General features: G+C 56.9%; 4 protein-coding genes across 5 annotated transcripts in view; all 4 read right to left on the bottom strand.

Annotated features, from left to right (window-relative positions):
* KCNH4 (potassium voltage-gated channel subfamily H member 4) overlaps positions 1–932 on the bottom strand; it is an 18,330-nt gene extending 17,398 nt beyond the window's left edge. For both annotated transcript variants that reach the window (XM_019667094.1, XM_019667093.1), the window contains exon 1: positions 511–932. In XM_019667094.1, the coding sequence (XP_019522639.1) occupies positions 511–628 (118 nt within the window). In that variant the 5' untranslated portion in view covers positions 629–932. The remainder of the gene's footprint in view (positions 1–510) is intronic.
* Positions 933–3,110: 2,178 nt separating this feature from the next.
* HCRT (hypocretin neuropeptide precursor) lies at positions 3,111–4,599 on the bottom strand. Its single transcript, XM_019667011.1, has 2 exons — positions 4,434–4,599; positions 3,111–3,573 (listed from the first exon to the last, which is right to left on the bottom strand). Exons 1-2 carry the CDS (start codon positions 4,452–4,454, stop codon positions 3,199–3,201), a joined length of 396 nt encoding a protein of 131 aa, XP_019522556.1. The 5' UTR covers positions 4,455–4,599; the 3' UTR covers positions 3,111–3,198.
* Positions 4,600–6,228: 1,629 nt separating this feature from the next.
* Positions 6,229–10,575, bottom strand: GHDC (GH3 domain containing). The gene is made up of 9 exons (XM_019666987.1): positions 10,448–10,575; positions 9,707–10,002; positions 9,291–9,406; positions 8,634–9,135; positions 8,056–8,248; positions 7,869–7,940; positions 7,659–7,792; positions 7,202–7,287; positions 6,229–6,972 (listed from the first exon to the last, which is right to left on the bottom strand). The coding sequence occupies exons 2-9, from the start codon at positions 9,987–9,989 to the stop codon at positions 6,754–6,756; spliced, it is 1,605 nt and encodes a 534-aa protein (XP_019522532.1). The 5' UTR covers positions 9,990–10,002; positions 10,448–10,575; the 3' UTR covers positions 6,229–6,753.
* The window catches only part of LOC109395730 (signal transducer and activator of transcription 5B-like), a 17,885-nt gene continuing 17,267 nt past the window's right edge, over positions 10,506–11,123 (bottom strand). The window contains exon 5 of the mRNA XM_019666997.1: positions 10,506–10,589. Coding sequence (XP_019522542.1) covers positions 10,506–10,589 — 84 coding nt within the window. The remainder of the gene's footprint in view (positions 10,590–11,123) is intronic.

The following is an 11,123-nucleotide window of genomic DNA, read 5'->3' on the forward strand; positions in this document are numbered from 1 at the left end:
CCCCCACCCTCTGGCTCACCTCCCTCAGACACTAACGCACCACGATTTGGGGGCGCGTGACCTTAATCCAGACTAGGTCCTGTGGAGTCTGATCTTTACCTTCTCTCTCTCGCTCTCATTCTCGCTCTCTCTTTTCCTGGAGGAAGGGGATGCAGGAGTCGTCTGGGAGTAGACTCCAGAGCGTCTGGCCATTTCGTCCCACCCCTGCATCTCGGATACCCCTCCCCCCATACCTGCCGCCAGCAGAGCTCTACACCGTAGTGGGCCGCTCCCAAGGCCTCTCCTCCGTTTTGCCGCACAGCCTTTCAGTCACCCCCACCCCCAATCTTGGCCTCCCGCACTTTTGGCCTTCTCCGCGCTTCCCCTCACAGAGCGCTTTACCGAGGCTTCGGGGGTTCCTAGACTCTCAGTTCCACTCTCTCAGAAAGACTCGGCTCTGACCACATCCAGGAGACCCAAGCGGACCCTGAAGAAGTCTTGGCCCCCAGCCCCAGCCGCCGCCCCACTCACGCGTGCCGTCGAAGCGGGTGGCTATGGTGTCCAGGAAGGTGTTTTGCGGAGCCAGCAACCCCTTCATGACAGGCATGGCCTCCCGGTGCGGGTTCGAGGCGCGGCGCTGAGGGGTCATTCAGCGCGGCGGGGCCCAAGGGGGCGCGCTGCCGGCGGGGCCGGGGCGCCCCATGCGCCAGCCCGCCTTCTCCCCTCCCTCTCGCCGCCGCGTCTCTGCTCCAAACCCAGAAGCTTTCGGCTTGGCTCCGCAATGCCTCGGTGGTTCTTCGCCCCACCGGCCAGGTGCTTTCCCCTGGGCTTGGCCCGCGCGCCGGCCACCTGAGCTTGGCCCCGCACCGGGAGGGGCCGCCGGTGACACCCGTACCCCTCTCGGCGGCCCTCCTTCAGGAGACAAGTGGCCCACGCGTGTCTCTCGGGGAGAAAATCCGGGACACGCCCACCAGGAGTCGAGGCTCGAAGAGGTGGGGCGGGGCTTGAGCGACAGACACGCCCCTTCCTTGGTGGCCACTCTCTACGCGTGGTTCCCTGGAGCCCCCTGTGGTTCCGCCCCTATGGGTTTTCCGGCTCACCGCCTACGTTGGGAATGCTATCTGGTTAGCAGTGCCGCCTGCTGGAGTTGGGCTGTTTTCTCAGCACCGTCAGGTTCCTGCGCTCCAGTGTGAGACAGGGAGGGTTAAAGAGTCTAGTTTTGCCGGTTGAGGATCGCTGGAAAGGCTGAGAACTCAACTTCTGGGATGCACTACTTAACCCCATCTGTGCCTCGGTTTGCATAGGCCACCCTGGAGAATTCTGCCTCTGAGCCCAGCAGGGTGGATGAGAAGAGCTTTAGAGTCCACAGGGTAGAATCCCGGCTTTGCCATTTACTAATTGTGTGACTTGGCCTCTCAGAGACTCACTTTTCTCATTTGTGAAATGGAGCTAGTAATTTTTACTTCATGCGGTTGTGAGACTTTAGCATAATGCATGGTGTTGGCACAAAATAAGTGTGTTGGGGAGCAAATTTCTCCCTAATCTCCCTCTTCCTATGGTCTTGATTTAATCCTTCTCTCTGCTGCCATGCAAGTGGAAGAAAGGCTGGAAGCAAGTTTGGGGCTGAGAAAGATAGTTTCAAGGTAGGCAGAGTCGGTTTGCAGCAAGAAGGACGCAGGTGAGACCAGACACGGGACTTTTTCACCATGTAAGTAGAAAATTACTGGGGCGGATGAGTGTGGTGGCTTAGGGTGACTGCTTCCTGGAACAAAACAGTTAAAGCCAGTGAGAATGTAAAGACATCCCCCGAAAGGGCAAGCCAATAATACTCTTTCCCCTCCCCGCAAAGGTTTGAGTCCAGTATAGTCTGGGATGTTAAATAGCTTAAAAGTGTCACATCATTCTGTGTCTCTACTTTTGGGTGTTATATTAGTTCCCTAGGGACTAATATAACAAAGTATCACAAAGTGGGTAGCTTAAACAACAGAAATTTATCGTCTCTGTTCTGGAGGCTAGAAGTCCAAGCTCAAGATAATGGCAGGAGGGCCTGCCGAGTGGCTCAGTTGGTTAAGAGCGCGCTCAAGAGTGCAAGCTCTGAGCAACAGGGTCACCGGTTCGATTCCTGGCCCGAGCTGAGCTGCTGCTGAGCTGCCAACAGGTGGCAGGATGGTTCAGCTAAAAAAAAAAAGAAAAAAGATAATGGCAGGATTGGTTTCTTTGAAGGCTGTGAGGGAAACCTGTTCCATGCCTGTTTTCTAGCTTCTGGTAGGTTGCTGGCAATCTTGGGCATTCCTTGGCTTGCGGATACATCACGACACCTCCGCCTTTATGTTCACATGGGTTCTCTCAGTGTGTTTCTGTGTCCAAATTCCTCATTTTTTATAAGGACACTAGTCATATTGGATTGGAGGCCCACCTCACTCCAGTATAACTTCATCTTAACTAATTACATCTGCAACTACCCTCCAAATAAGGTCACATTCTGAAGTGCTATAACCTCAACATATGAATTTAGAGAGGGGGCACAAGTCAACCTGTAACAGCTGTGTTCAGTTAAAGTTGCAGGAAAATCTCATCCATCGGTGCGTAAGAACTGGTGATTCCCAGCTACCTATAGAATAATGACTTGCTAGGGGCTTCACATTCTGCACTGCACAACCTGTCTCCTCTCCAGCGCCTTACCGCTCCACACACCCTCTATGCCACGCTGTGGCCATTCTGGATGATTCATGTTGAACCTCATTATCCCCTGCCTCCTCCGAGGGCTTAGCTCCCAGCCCTTCTCAACCGGATTCCGCTCCTCTGTGCAGCTTTTCTTGCTCTCCCTCCACTTCCGTGTCTATCCGTAAAGGCTCAATATAGAATGACTAGCAGAGCATCCAGGGACATGTCAGACCCGCATCCTTCCCTCCAAGCATGCGGTTATTTATGCACCCCAGGGTCTTGCACGGTTACTTGTTCTGGGAGCTCCGCATCCAAGAGTGTTTCAAGTTCAACGACGCCCAAGGGGAGGTGCCCCAGAGCCGGGCTTCCAGGCCCCTGGGCTCTTTAGAGTTCACAAGACTCTTACGCCCCCTGGAGGGTGGGATGCGACCACGCAGGAACAGACAGACCAGCCACACTAACCGAGACCCGTCTTTATTGCACTTTTTTAATTGGGGCTGACACCTGGCGGGCAGAGGGGAGAGGGCAGGGCCAGGACAGAGCCCAAGCAAGGTCTCAGACCCCGGACCGTCCCCCAGGTGCGACAGACGAGGCACTTGTAGAGGGACAACGGCGCCCGGAGCAGGGGCGCAGCGCTGGCTCTGCGCCTGCGCGGCGGCCCATGGTCAGGATGCCGGCCGCGTGGTTACCGCTGGCCTGCAGGAGGCGCTGCAGCCGGCCCTGGAGGCCCGGAGGACCTGGCCGGCGTTTGCCCAGCGTGAGGATGCCAGCCGCGTGATTGCCAGCGCCGTGCAGCAGCTCGTAGAGTCGGCAGGAGCACGTCTTCTGGCGGCAGCAGTCGGGCAGGGGCTGCGCGGCCGCCCCAGGCGACAGTAGCGCGGGCGGCAACAGCAGCAGCAGCAGCAGAAGCGTCATGGCAGCCCAGGAGACCTAGGGAGGTGGAGATACGGCGCTGGGGGTCTGACCACCGCGCCGGCAACCAGCTCCTACACCCGGGCCCTGACCAGCTGGTTGCGCTCCTCCTCCTGGCCTTCTCCCTTCTCTTGCTGTCCCTTCGTTTTCCTGGCGCCTCTGCGCCATGTTGTGTGAAGGGCTCTGTTGGAAAAGGTCTCATCTTGCTCCTTTACCTGCTCATCCTTCAAATTCCAGCACAACATCTCCTCCAGGAAGCCCTTTGGGGTTCCCGGGGCAGAATGAATCCCTCTGTCCTCTGCGTACCCTTAGTCTCCGTTGTACCCCCATTAGAGTGCTTACTACTCCACCTGAAAACAGGTGTGACTGAGTCTATCTGCACCAGAAGTTTGTACACTCAGGGAAACAGAGGCCCTATTTCATCCCGTTCCCTTCCCCACAGCGGCAACCCCGTGCAAATTAAGGACTGCCAGGATCCAAGTTGTTGCCTGCTTACTCCCTTGCAGGGGACACTGAACTCTGTGGCTTTGGCCCAGTTTCCTACTCACTCAGGTGGCACAGCTTCCTCACTTGTGACCTGGGTATCAAATAATTCCTACTATGCAGGGCTGCTGGGAGGATGAAATGAGATGGCAGGTGCAAACACAGCAGCTGATACATAGTAAGAGCTCAATAAACATGAGCTCTTAGGAGAAGAGAGCACAAGGGAATGTTAGCCCAGGCAGGTTCTCAGCCAAGGGTCCACCCAGCCTCCTGCCTGCCTCAGAGCCCACATAGAAGATCAAGAGAGGAGATACTTTTAGCTTTTCTTCCACCCCTGAGCAAGCACTCTCACTGCCCCCTGGTATGATGTGTCCCCTCTTTCCCTGGGTCTTTACCTTTGTGGAAGGAGGGTTCATGGTGTCTGGACCTCAGAGTGGGTTAGCCGAGGAAGTTGTCTCCAGTGGTCCAAATAGCCAGGAACTTTGAGGCTGTCGACTGTGACCTGCTATCAGGGGCCTGGGGTTTATAGGGCTCTGAGGTGGTGGGGGAGAGGCAGGCACTTGCGTCCACTCTGGGGCCAGACAAAGGCAAGTCTAAGATTAGCCTCATATAGGGGGGCCGTTTCCAGGCTGGGCCCAAGGAATGGCCGCCAAGGCACTCAGAGGCCAGAGTTGGGTCACTGTGCCCCTGGTCTCCCCCTTGTCTGTCTGCCTGCTCCCTGGAGATGGGGCGGTCTCCGGGCACTAATGAGGCCAACTTGCACCCAGGAATCTGGGAGCACAAAAGAGGCCTTGGCTGGGGCGCTGGTGTGGGACAATGTGGGGGGGCGCAGCTGCTAATTAGGGGCAGGAGAGGAGGTGGTCATGAAACCCATTCTCCACAGGGTGTATGTGGTGGGGGGAGAGCACCCAGGCAGCAGGCCTCTCCCCACCACTCCTTGTCACTCCCCCTGGGGTCCGTCAGGCTCCAGGGCCTTCTTCCTCCATGGAAAAAGGCTTCTGAGCTGGCTTTCCCTTTCCCCAGCTCTTTTCTTCTTTCTGCCCCCTTCCCCAACTTCCAAGATGGAAAACCTTGAAAACCAAACCTGGGCAATGGGAGGAAAGCAGCCAAATCTGGTATTTTCCTTCGATCTTCCAGCTTCCTTCCTGGAGGGGAGGAGGGGGTCCCATCCTGCCATCAGCAGTGAGTGAACCACCATGGCCAGAATCTGTCTTATTCAGGGCACGGTTCATTGAGCACCTGCTCTGTGCCAGGCCGTGTACTGGATGCTGGAGTGACAGTGTGCATAGGACATGCCCAGTTTTCAGGGCACTCCAAAGTCCAGGTGGGGGTGTGACCCACCATAATGATAGCTCAGTGGAAGAAAGGACTCAGAATAGGCCTTTCATGAAAATGGGATTTCTACTAGGTAATTTTGGGGGAGAAGGCATTTTGCGGGAGGGACAACTTGAGCAAAGACCTGGAGGTGACAGTGGGATAGCAGAGGGTGGTCCTCATGGTCATAGAGGAGAGAGGTGGCTGAACAGGCAAATAAGGGCCAGGGTGGGTCAAAGGGTCTTCAAGGCCAAGCTGATTGGTTTTCACCCTGTGGGTGTTGGGGAGACGTGGAGGATTTTAGCAGAAAGGAGTCATGGGCTGATGTAGGGGCCGGCTGGATGTGGGGCATGGAATCCAGAAGTAATCCAGAGGTAGAATCAGAGTTAGGAACAGGTGCCATGCTACTTAGGACAGGCTTTGGGTCTTGCGCAAACCTCACAACCTCACGAAGCCTCAGTGTCCCCACTGGTAAGATGGACAGTTGACCCACATGGCATCTGTAGTTGCTTCCTGCTGTGATGTTTTATGGTTTGCAGTACAGCCTCTGCCCATGGAAATGATCTGTGGGTGCTGGGCCAGGAAAGGGACCCGTGCTGAGCCAAGGCCAGGTCTTTTGGGGAGCAGCTCCTCCACATTTAGGTTAAGCTTGGAATGGGAAGAGGTAGGAGGAGCGGGCTCTGTGTATCTGGGCTGACCTAGGCAGTGACAGGGGTCCGCGAGGGCTCCCAAGTACACACACTCTTGGGGCCTACCCCAGTGGAGAATAGGCAGAAAGCCCTAGTGTCCAGAGCTGAAGGTGGGAGGCAGGCTATGGCAAGAGCAGAGCGAAAGGGACCACTATAGTTTCCCCAAAAGCAGACCCCAAGTCAAGAATCTGGGTGTAAGAGGTTTATTTGGGAGGTGATCCTAGAAAACACATAATGGAGTAAGGATGGGAGGAAAGCGAGTAAGAACTGTGTAAACGAGAGGGTTACGGAATACACTTCTGAGTTGTCGCGCTGAGAGACAATGAAGCTGAGGTCAGTATTCACAACGCCTCTTCCTTGCTGACTGAAGGTTGCTCCTGGGAACGTGAACTCCCAACACTTCCATCCTGCCCAGAGCACTGGGCTGAGAGACACAGGAGCCATCAGCGTGTATGGGAACTCTCTAGCAGTGTCCTCCAGGGTAGGCTGAGGGGGCTCCTCGCAGGGCGCTGCTGGCATCTGCTATCCCCCTGAAGTCACCTCACAACTGGCTGACTGGGTCAGACCTTCCTAAGGCCCAGCAGCTCTGATGGGCAACTGTCAGGTGACACGGAGTCAAAGACCCTGGCCGAGGGTTCCCTATCCAGAAAGGCCCCAGAGGAAAGAGTGAGGCAGCCTCTGGGGGTGAATGGGGTAGTGGGCAGGCCTCAGCTCAGGACACCACCCTCCTCTGCAGGAGCTGGGCCAGGGACCTGTGCCTAAGGACCCGGGGCATCTCAGGAGGGAAGGGGGATGAGGGGCAGGCAGCGAGGGCTTCCCGGAGTGCTCTAAAGGCCCCCTGCCCCACCAGGTGGACTCTGGCAGGACCCACACTGCCCCGGAACCTCAGGGACTTGTAGCAGGGAGAGATTTCTTGAAGGCAGTGGTCGAGCTGAGAACAGAATGGCCTGAATGAGGCTGGTGTGCAGATGAGGGGTGCACAGCTGCGTGTGCACACGTGTGTCTGTGGGATTCACCCCTCCCTTCCCAGAGCCTCAGGAAAGTTCTCCTCCCCCCCCTCCCCGCCCCACTCCTCCCCATCATTCCGCTGTGCCTATAGCACCTGGGGACATGCAGAGTGCAGGGGACATGCAGTCAGATCCTGTCTCAGTCTCATTTACCTTGTCTCGATTTTCCTCTGACAGGTTCCTCAGCCCTCTCAGTGCCACAAACACCTCATAGTGGGGAGCAGAGCCCCCAGAGGAATCTGCAGACAACCCCCCCCACACACACACATGTATTTCTGTGAACAGGGCAGCTTCCAAAGCCAAAGCCTGCTACTCCCCTCCTGGTCCCCCATTCTTCCCCACTCTGAGGTTCAGGGGGAAAAGGGGGTTTCTTGGTGGGGAGAGGGTTAACGAAAGCCAGAACTTAGTCCTAAATAGGAAACAGGCCAGGAAAGGAAATGTGGAGAGACTAAAGCAGGAGGGATGGGAGTTAAGCATGGGGAAGGACTTGTTAGGGGCAGCAAAGGAGGGTGGGTCTAACCTCCTTCCTAGAGGCCTCCCAGCAGGATGGGTATGGGTTGGGGGGCAGCCAATCCAAGAACAGGGGGCAAGAATTGATGGAGCAGCTTACCCAGAATGCTGCTCTCCACACAGCTATGGTCCAACAGCTTGGCCCCTGGCCACTGCCCCACCGCCCGGCCCAGGGCCTCGGAGAACATATCCTCGCCAATGTCTTCTCCTCGAACACTCAGGGTCTGGCCCAGCCTGGAGAAGAGAGAGGAGGAGGCAGAGGAGCCCCGGGCAAAAGGACAGTCCCTCTGCTCCCTGGGAGGTCACCTACCTGCCGATGAACCTGACGACTGGACACTGATTGTAGGCACCAACCACCCGTACCACATCACCCAGGCAGCACCTGACGGGGTGGGAGTGAGGGTGAGGTCAGGTCCAGGGGCCCACTAGCTCATGTCCCTGGTCCTCAACAGGGTCCCAGAGGGCCTGAGGTGGCTGATGGGTGGGCAGGTAGTCACCTGGTAAGACTGGCATGGTCAGTCAGCACCAGTTTGTACTCCTTGCCTTTCTGGGCCTTGGCCAGCAGGACAGTGGTGGCAGCCTCTTCTTGGGGTTCTTCCTTGACTGGGAGCAGCTCAATCAATGGAGTACCAGGGGGCAGGACATAGAGCCCACGGGGCTGCTCTGGCCACAGGTTCAGGCCCACCACTCCTGCGGGGAGCAAGCAGCCTCTTCATCTGGTGGTGCCATTGTTTTCTGTGAGGCCCTCACCCTGGACTCCGGGCCCCAATCCTCTGAGCATCTGACCCCACTGCTGCCCTTCCACCCCCTCCTGGCTTCCCCAGGCTCAGACCACTGCCTCTAGGGTCCTGACTGGGAAGAGGCAGTGGTTCTGGAGGTGGCAGGCCTGGCGGTAAATACTGGTGCTGTATGAATTTGTGCAACGTCTATGAACCTCAGTTTCATCTTTTGTAAAATGGAGCTGCTGGTGTTGGGGAGGATTAAATGAGATGATAATGTCGGGCTCTCTACATGGCAGCTAGCTGTGTGACCTCTGCCCTCTGCCCCCAGCTCACCACCCTTGAGTCCTGCTGACCTCCAGAGGCAGCATAAGCTGGAGAGAAGAAGTCTAGCCCTTGGCACCACAAGGCCCCCAGGGCAGCCACAGCTTCGGCCTGGCCTCCTGCATCTAGAGTCACCACCACCTGCAGCTTTGGCCAGAGCCGCAGGGCCAGTCCTCGGGGTCCCTGCTCTAGGGCCTCCTGCAGCTCAGCTGCCCGTCTGGGGAGAGGTGCTCCTGGGTTCCCAGCGGCTATTGCCTCAGCCAGCTCTTCGCCATTGGCCTCCAGGCCAGAGAAGACGTCCAGGAGTTCAACTGCCGTCCCAGCTTCCAGTGCCCGCAACCCTGGGGACCTCAATGCTTCCAGTAGCAGGGCCTCAGGGTCCTTGGATCCAGGGGAGCTAACCTGGCTGAGGGCATGCCAAGGCCAGGGGAGGGGGTGCGGCCAGGGGGAAGCGGGAGTCACACAGGCCTTGCCTCCTGGAGCCAGCGCTTCCGGGTAGGCCTTCTTTAGGGCTGCCAGACCCAGCAAGGTGGCCTGGAGGGAGACACGAGAGGTTGTTGGCCTCCGGCCTAAGCCAGGCCCTGAGTCCCCAGTTTGGGAGTTCTTCGCCCACCCTGATGGAAGGTTTGGCTGCCCACCCTGATGGAAGGGGTCTCTGGTTGGGCTGGGCTCCAGCCATTTCAGTTTACCTGCAGAGAGGCCTCCCCATGGTGCTGGTTTGAGGTAGGGACCTGCCCCCCATTTTCTTCCTCCTGGGCCTGGCTGGCCTTGGTCAGAGGGAAATGATTCCGGAAGGTGCTCATATCTGTAGCCCCAAAGACATCATACATTTTTCATGAAGCCACAGAGTTTCCCAAGGGTTTCAGGCAAGACTGGTGAGACCCTTGAGGAAGGGACCCACAATAGGCCTGGGAGAAGGGGACTGTCAGGGCCCAGGATGGGAAAATTCATCTTGAACAATCCAGGGCCTGGGGAGGGTCTCCGGGTCAGGCCTCTCTGTGTTGGCCGCAGAAGCGGGGAAGGAAGGTCTTCAGGTTCTGGAATCTGACTGTCCTGTGGGGTTTCTTTCTCTTTGGGCCACCTCCCCAGACTCTGGAAAACACACCTGTGCTCCCCCTGAGGGGACTTCGGGGACCCTGGGCTCTCTTCAGACACGACCTCAGAGCCTGCTGCTGGCTCTGGCTCACGTGCAGCGTTCTCTGCTCCAGTCTCCGCTGCTGCCAAGCGGCTACCCAACACAGAAGCCCCCATGCCACATGGTGCTGGAGGCGGGCAAGCCAGGACAGGCTGGGACCCCGGGACTGCTGCTGCCGGAGCACGGCCAGTGGTGGCAGCAGAAACAACAGCAGGAACAGCAGCAGGAACAGCAGCAGGAACAGCAGCAGCATCTCCAGGCAGCTCCTGGGAGGAGGAAGGAACCAGAGTGCTGGTATGGGGGGGAGGGGGCAAGGATAACCCATTGCTTACCACCCCCACCCCCACTCGACCACACACAGGAAAAACAAGGACAAAGGCAGTTTAGGAAGAAGCCAGGACCCCTGTCAGGCAGGTGAGGCAGAGGAGAGAACACCAGGCTTTAGCGTCACGCGGACCTGAGTTGGGATCCTGCCTCTGTCACTTGCTAACTCAGCCCCAGGTAATTCAGCTAGCTGCTCTGCGCTCCATCCCCCTGTCTTTCAAATGGGAATATAATACCCCCATTAGAAGGTGCAGAAAGGGCTTGGCACGGAGCCTGGCATACTGCGGCTACTTAACAAATGACAGGTCTTGCCACTCCTGAGTGGCTCTGCTTCATCCCAGGATCCACCCTGTCCCAGCTCTGTGTCCCTCCTGAGCCCATGTGCACCTGTCACAGCCCACTTGTGCCTACTCCCAGCACCCAGGGCCCCCTCAGCTCTCCGGTCTCAGTACACAGCAGGCCAGAAAGACGGAGCCATGGCTTTAAAGGGCTGGGCCTCACTCACAACAGGGAAATCCGGCCACTGAGCCTGAGGGAGGAGCTGGGATGGGGGGTGCTCTTAAAGGAGCAGGTTGCCTAAGGGGGACGTGCTGGGTGCTGGCCCAAGCTGGCAGACACGGGAAGCTAGGGCCAGAATAGCGTGGTTCTCAAACTTGTGCGGGTGAAGGGAGAGAAAGCTGAATATGGAAAAGAGCGCCAGGAAGCAGCTTCAGCTGGGAGCAGATTCAAGCTTGAGAACTATTAAAAACCAACATTTTCTCTCAATCCAGAAACCTACTCCACAAAGGTAGTAGAGGGAGAAAACACGTTTGTTACTGAGCAAGCATTAAACCAGAATGTGATGCACACCACAGGCAACCCGCGAAGAAAAGAATCTCAGTCTATTTTATAGTCAAACAGATAGAACCCATTACACACATGTTCTCAAGAAAAATGATACCTAGCCCTCAAGTGAGAGGACCTGATGGCACCTCTTGTCACATGTTGTTTGTCCTAACTTTACCCGGTAATTGGGGTCACCATCTATGTTAGCTTATTGGCTTTGTCCCAAGGAAAAACAAAT

The sequence above is a fragment of the Hipposideros armiger genome, unplaced genomic scaffold (assembly GCF_001890085.2).
Source record: "Hipposideros armiger isolate ML-2016 unplaced genomic scaffold, ASM189008v1 scaffold_482, whole genome shotgun sequence".
Lineage (NCBI taxonomy): Eukaryota > Metazoa > Chordata > Mammalia > Chiroptera > Hipposideridae > Hipposideros > Hipposideros armiger.

What these genes read in the sequence shown, in the direction of transcription:
- GHDC (XM_019666987.1), bottom strand. Translation starts at nt 9,989, where the DNA reads ATGCTGCTGCTGTTCCTGCTGCTGTTCCTGCTGCTGTTCCTGCTGTTG. An exon ending in ATGGGGAGGCCTCTCTGCAG is followed by an intron (nt 9,136 to 9,290) that starts GTAAACTGAAAT and finishes GTCTCCCTCCAG; the next exon opens with GCCACCTTGCTGGGTCTGGC. An exon ending in GTCGTCAGGTTCATCGGCAG is followed by an intron (nt 7,793 to 7,868) that starts GTAGGTGACCTC and finishes TCTCTTCTCCAG; the next exon opens with GCTGGGCCAGACCCTGAGTG.
- HCRT (XM_019667011.1), bottom strand. Translation starts at nt 4,454, where the DNA reads ATGAACCCTCCTTCCACAAAG. An exon ending in TGAACCCTCCTTCCACAAAG is followed by an intron (nt 3,574 to 4,433) that starts GTAAAGACCCAG and finishes CCACCTCCCTAG; the next exon opens with GTCTCCTGGGCTGCCATGAC.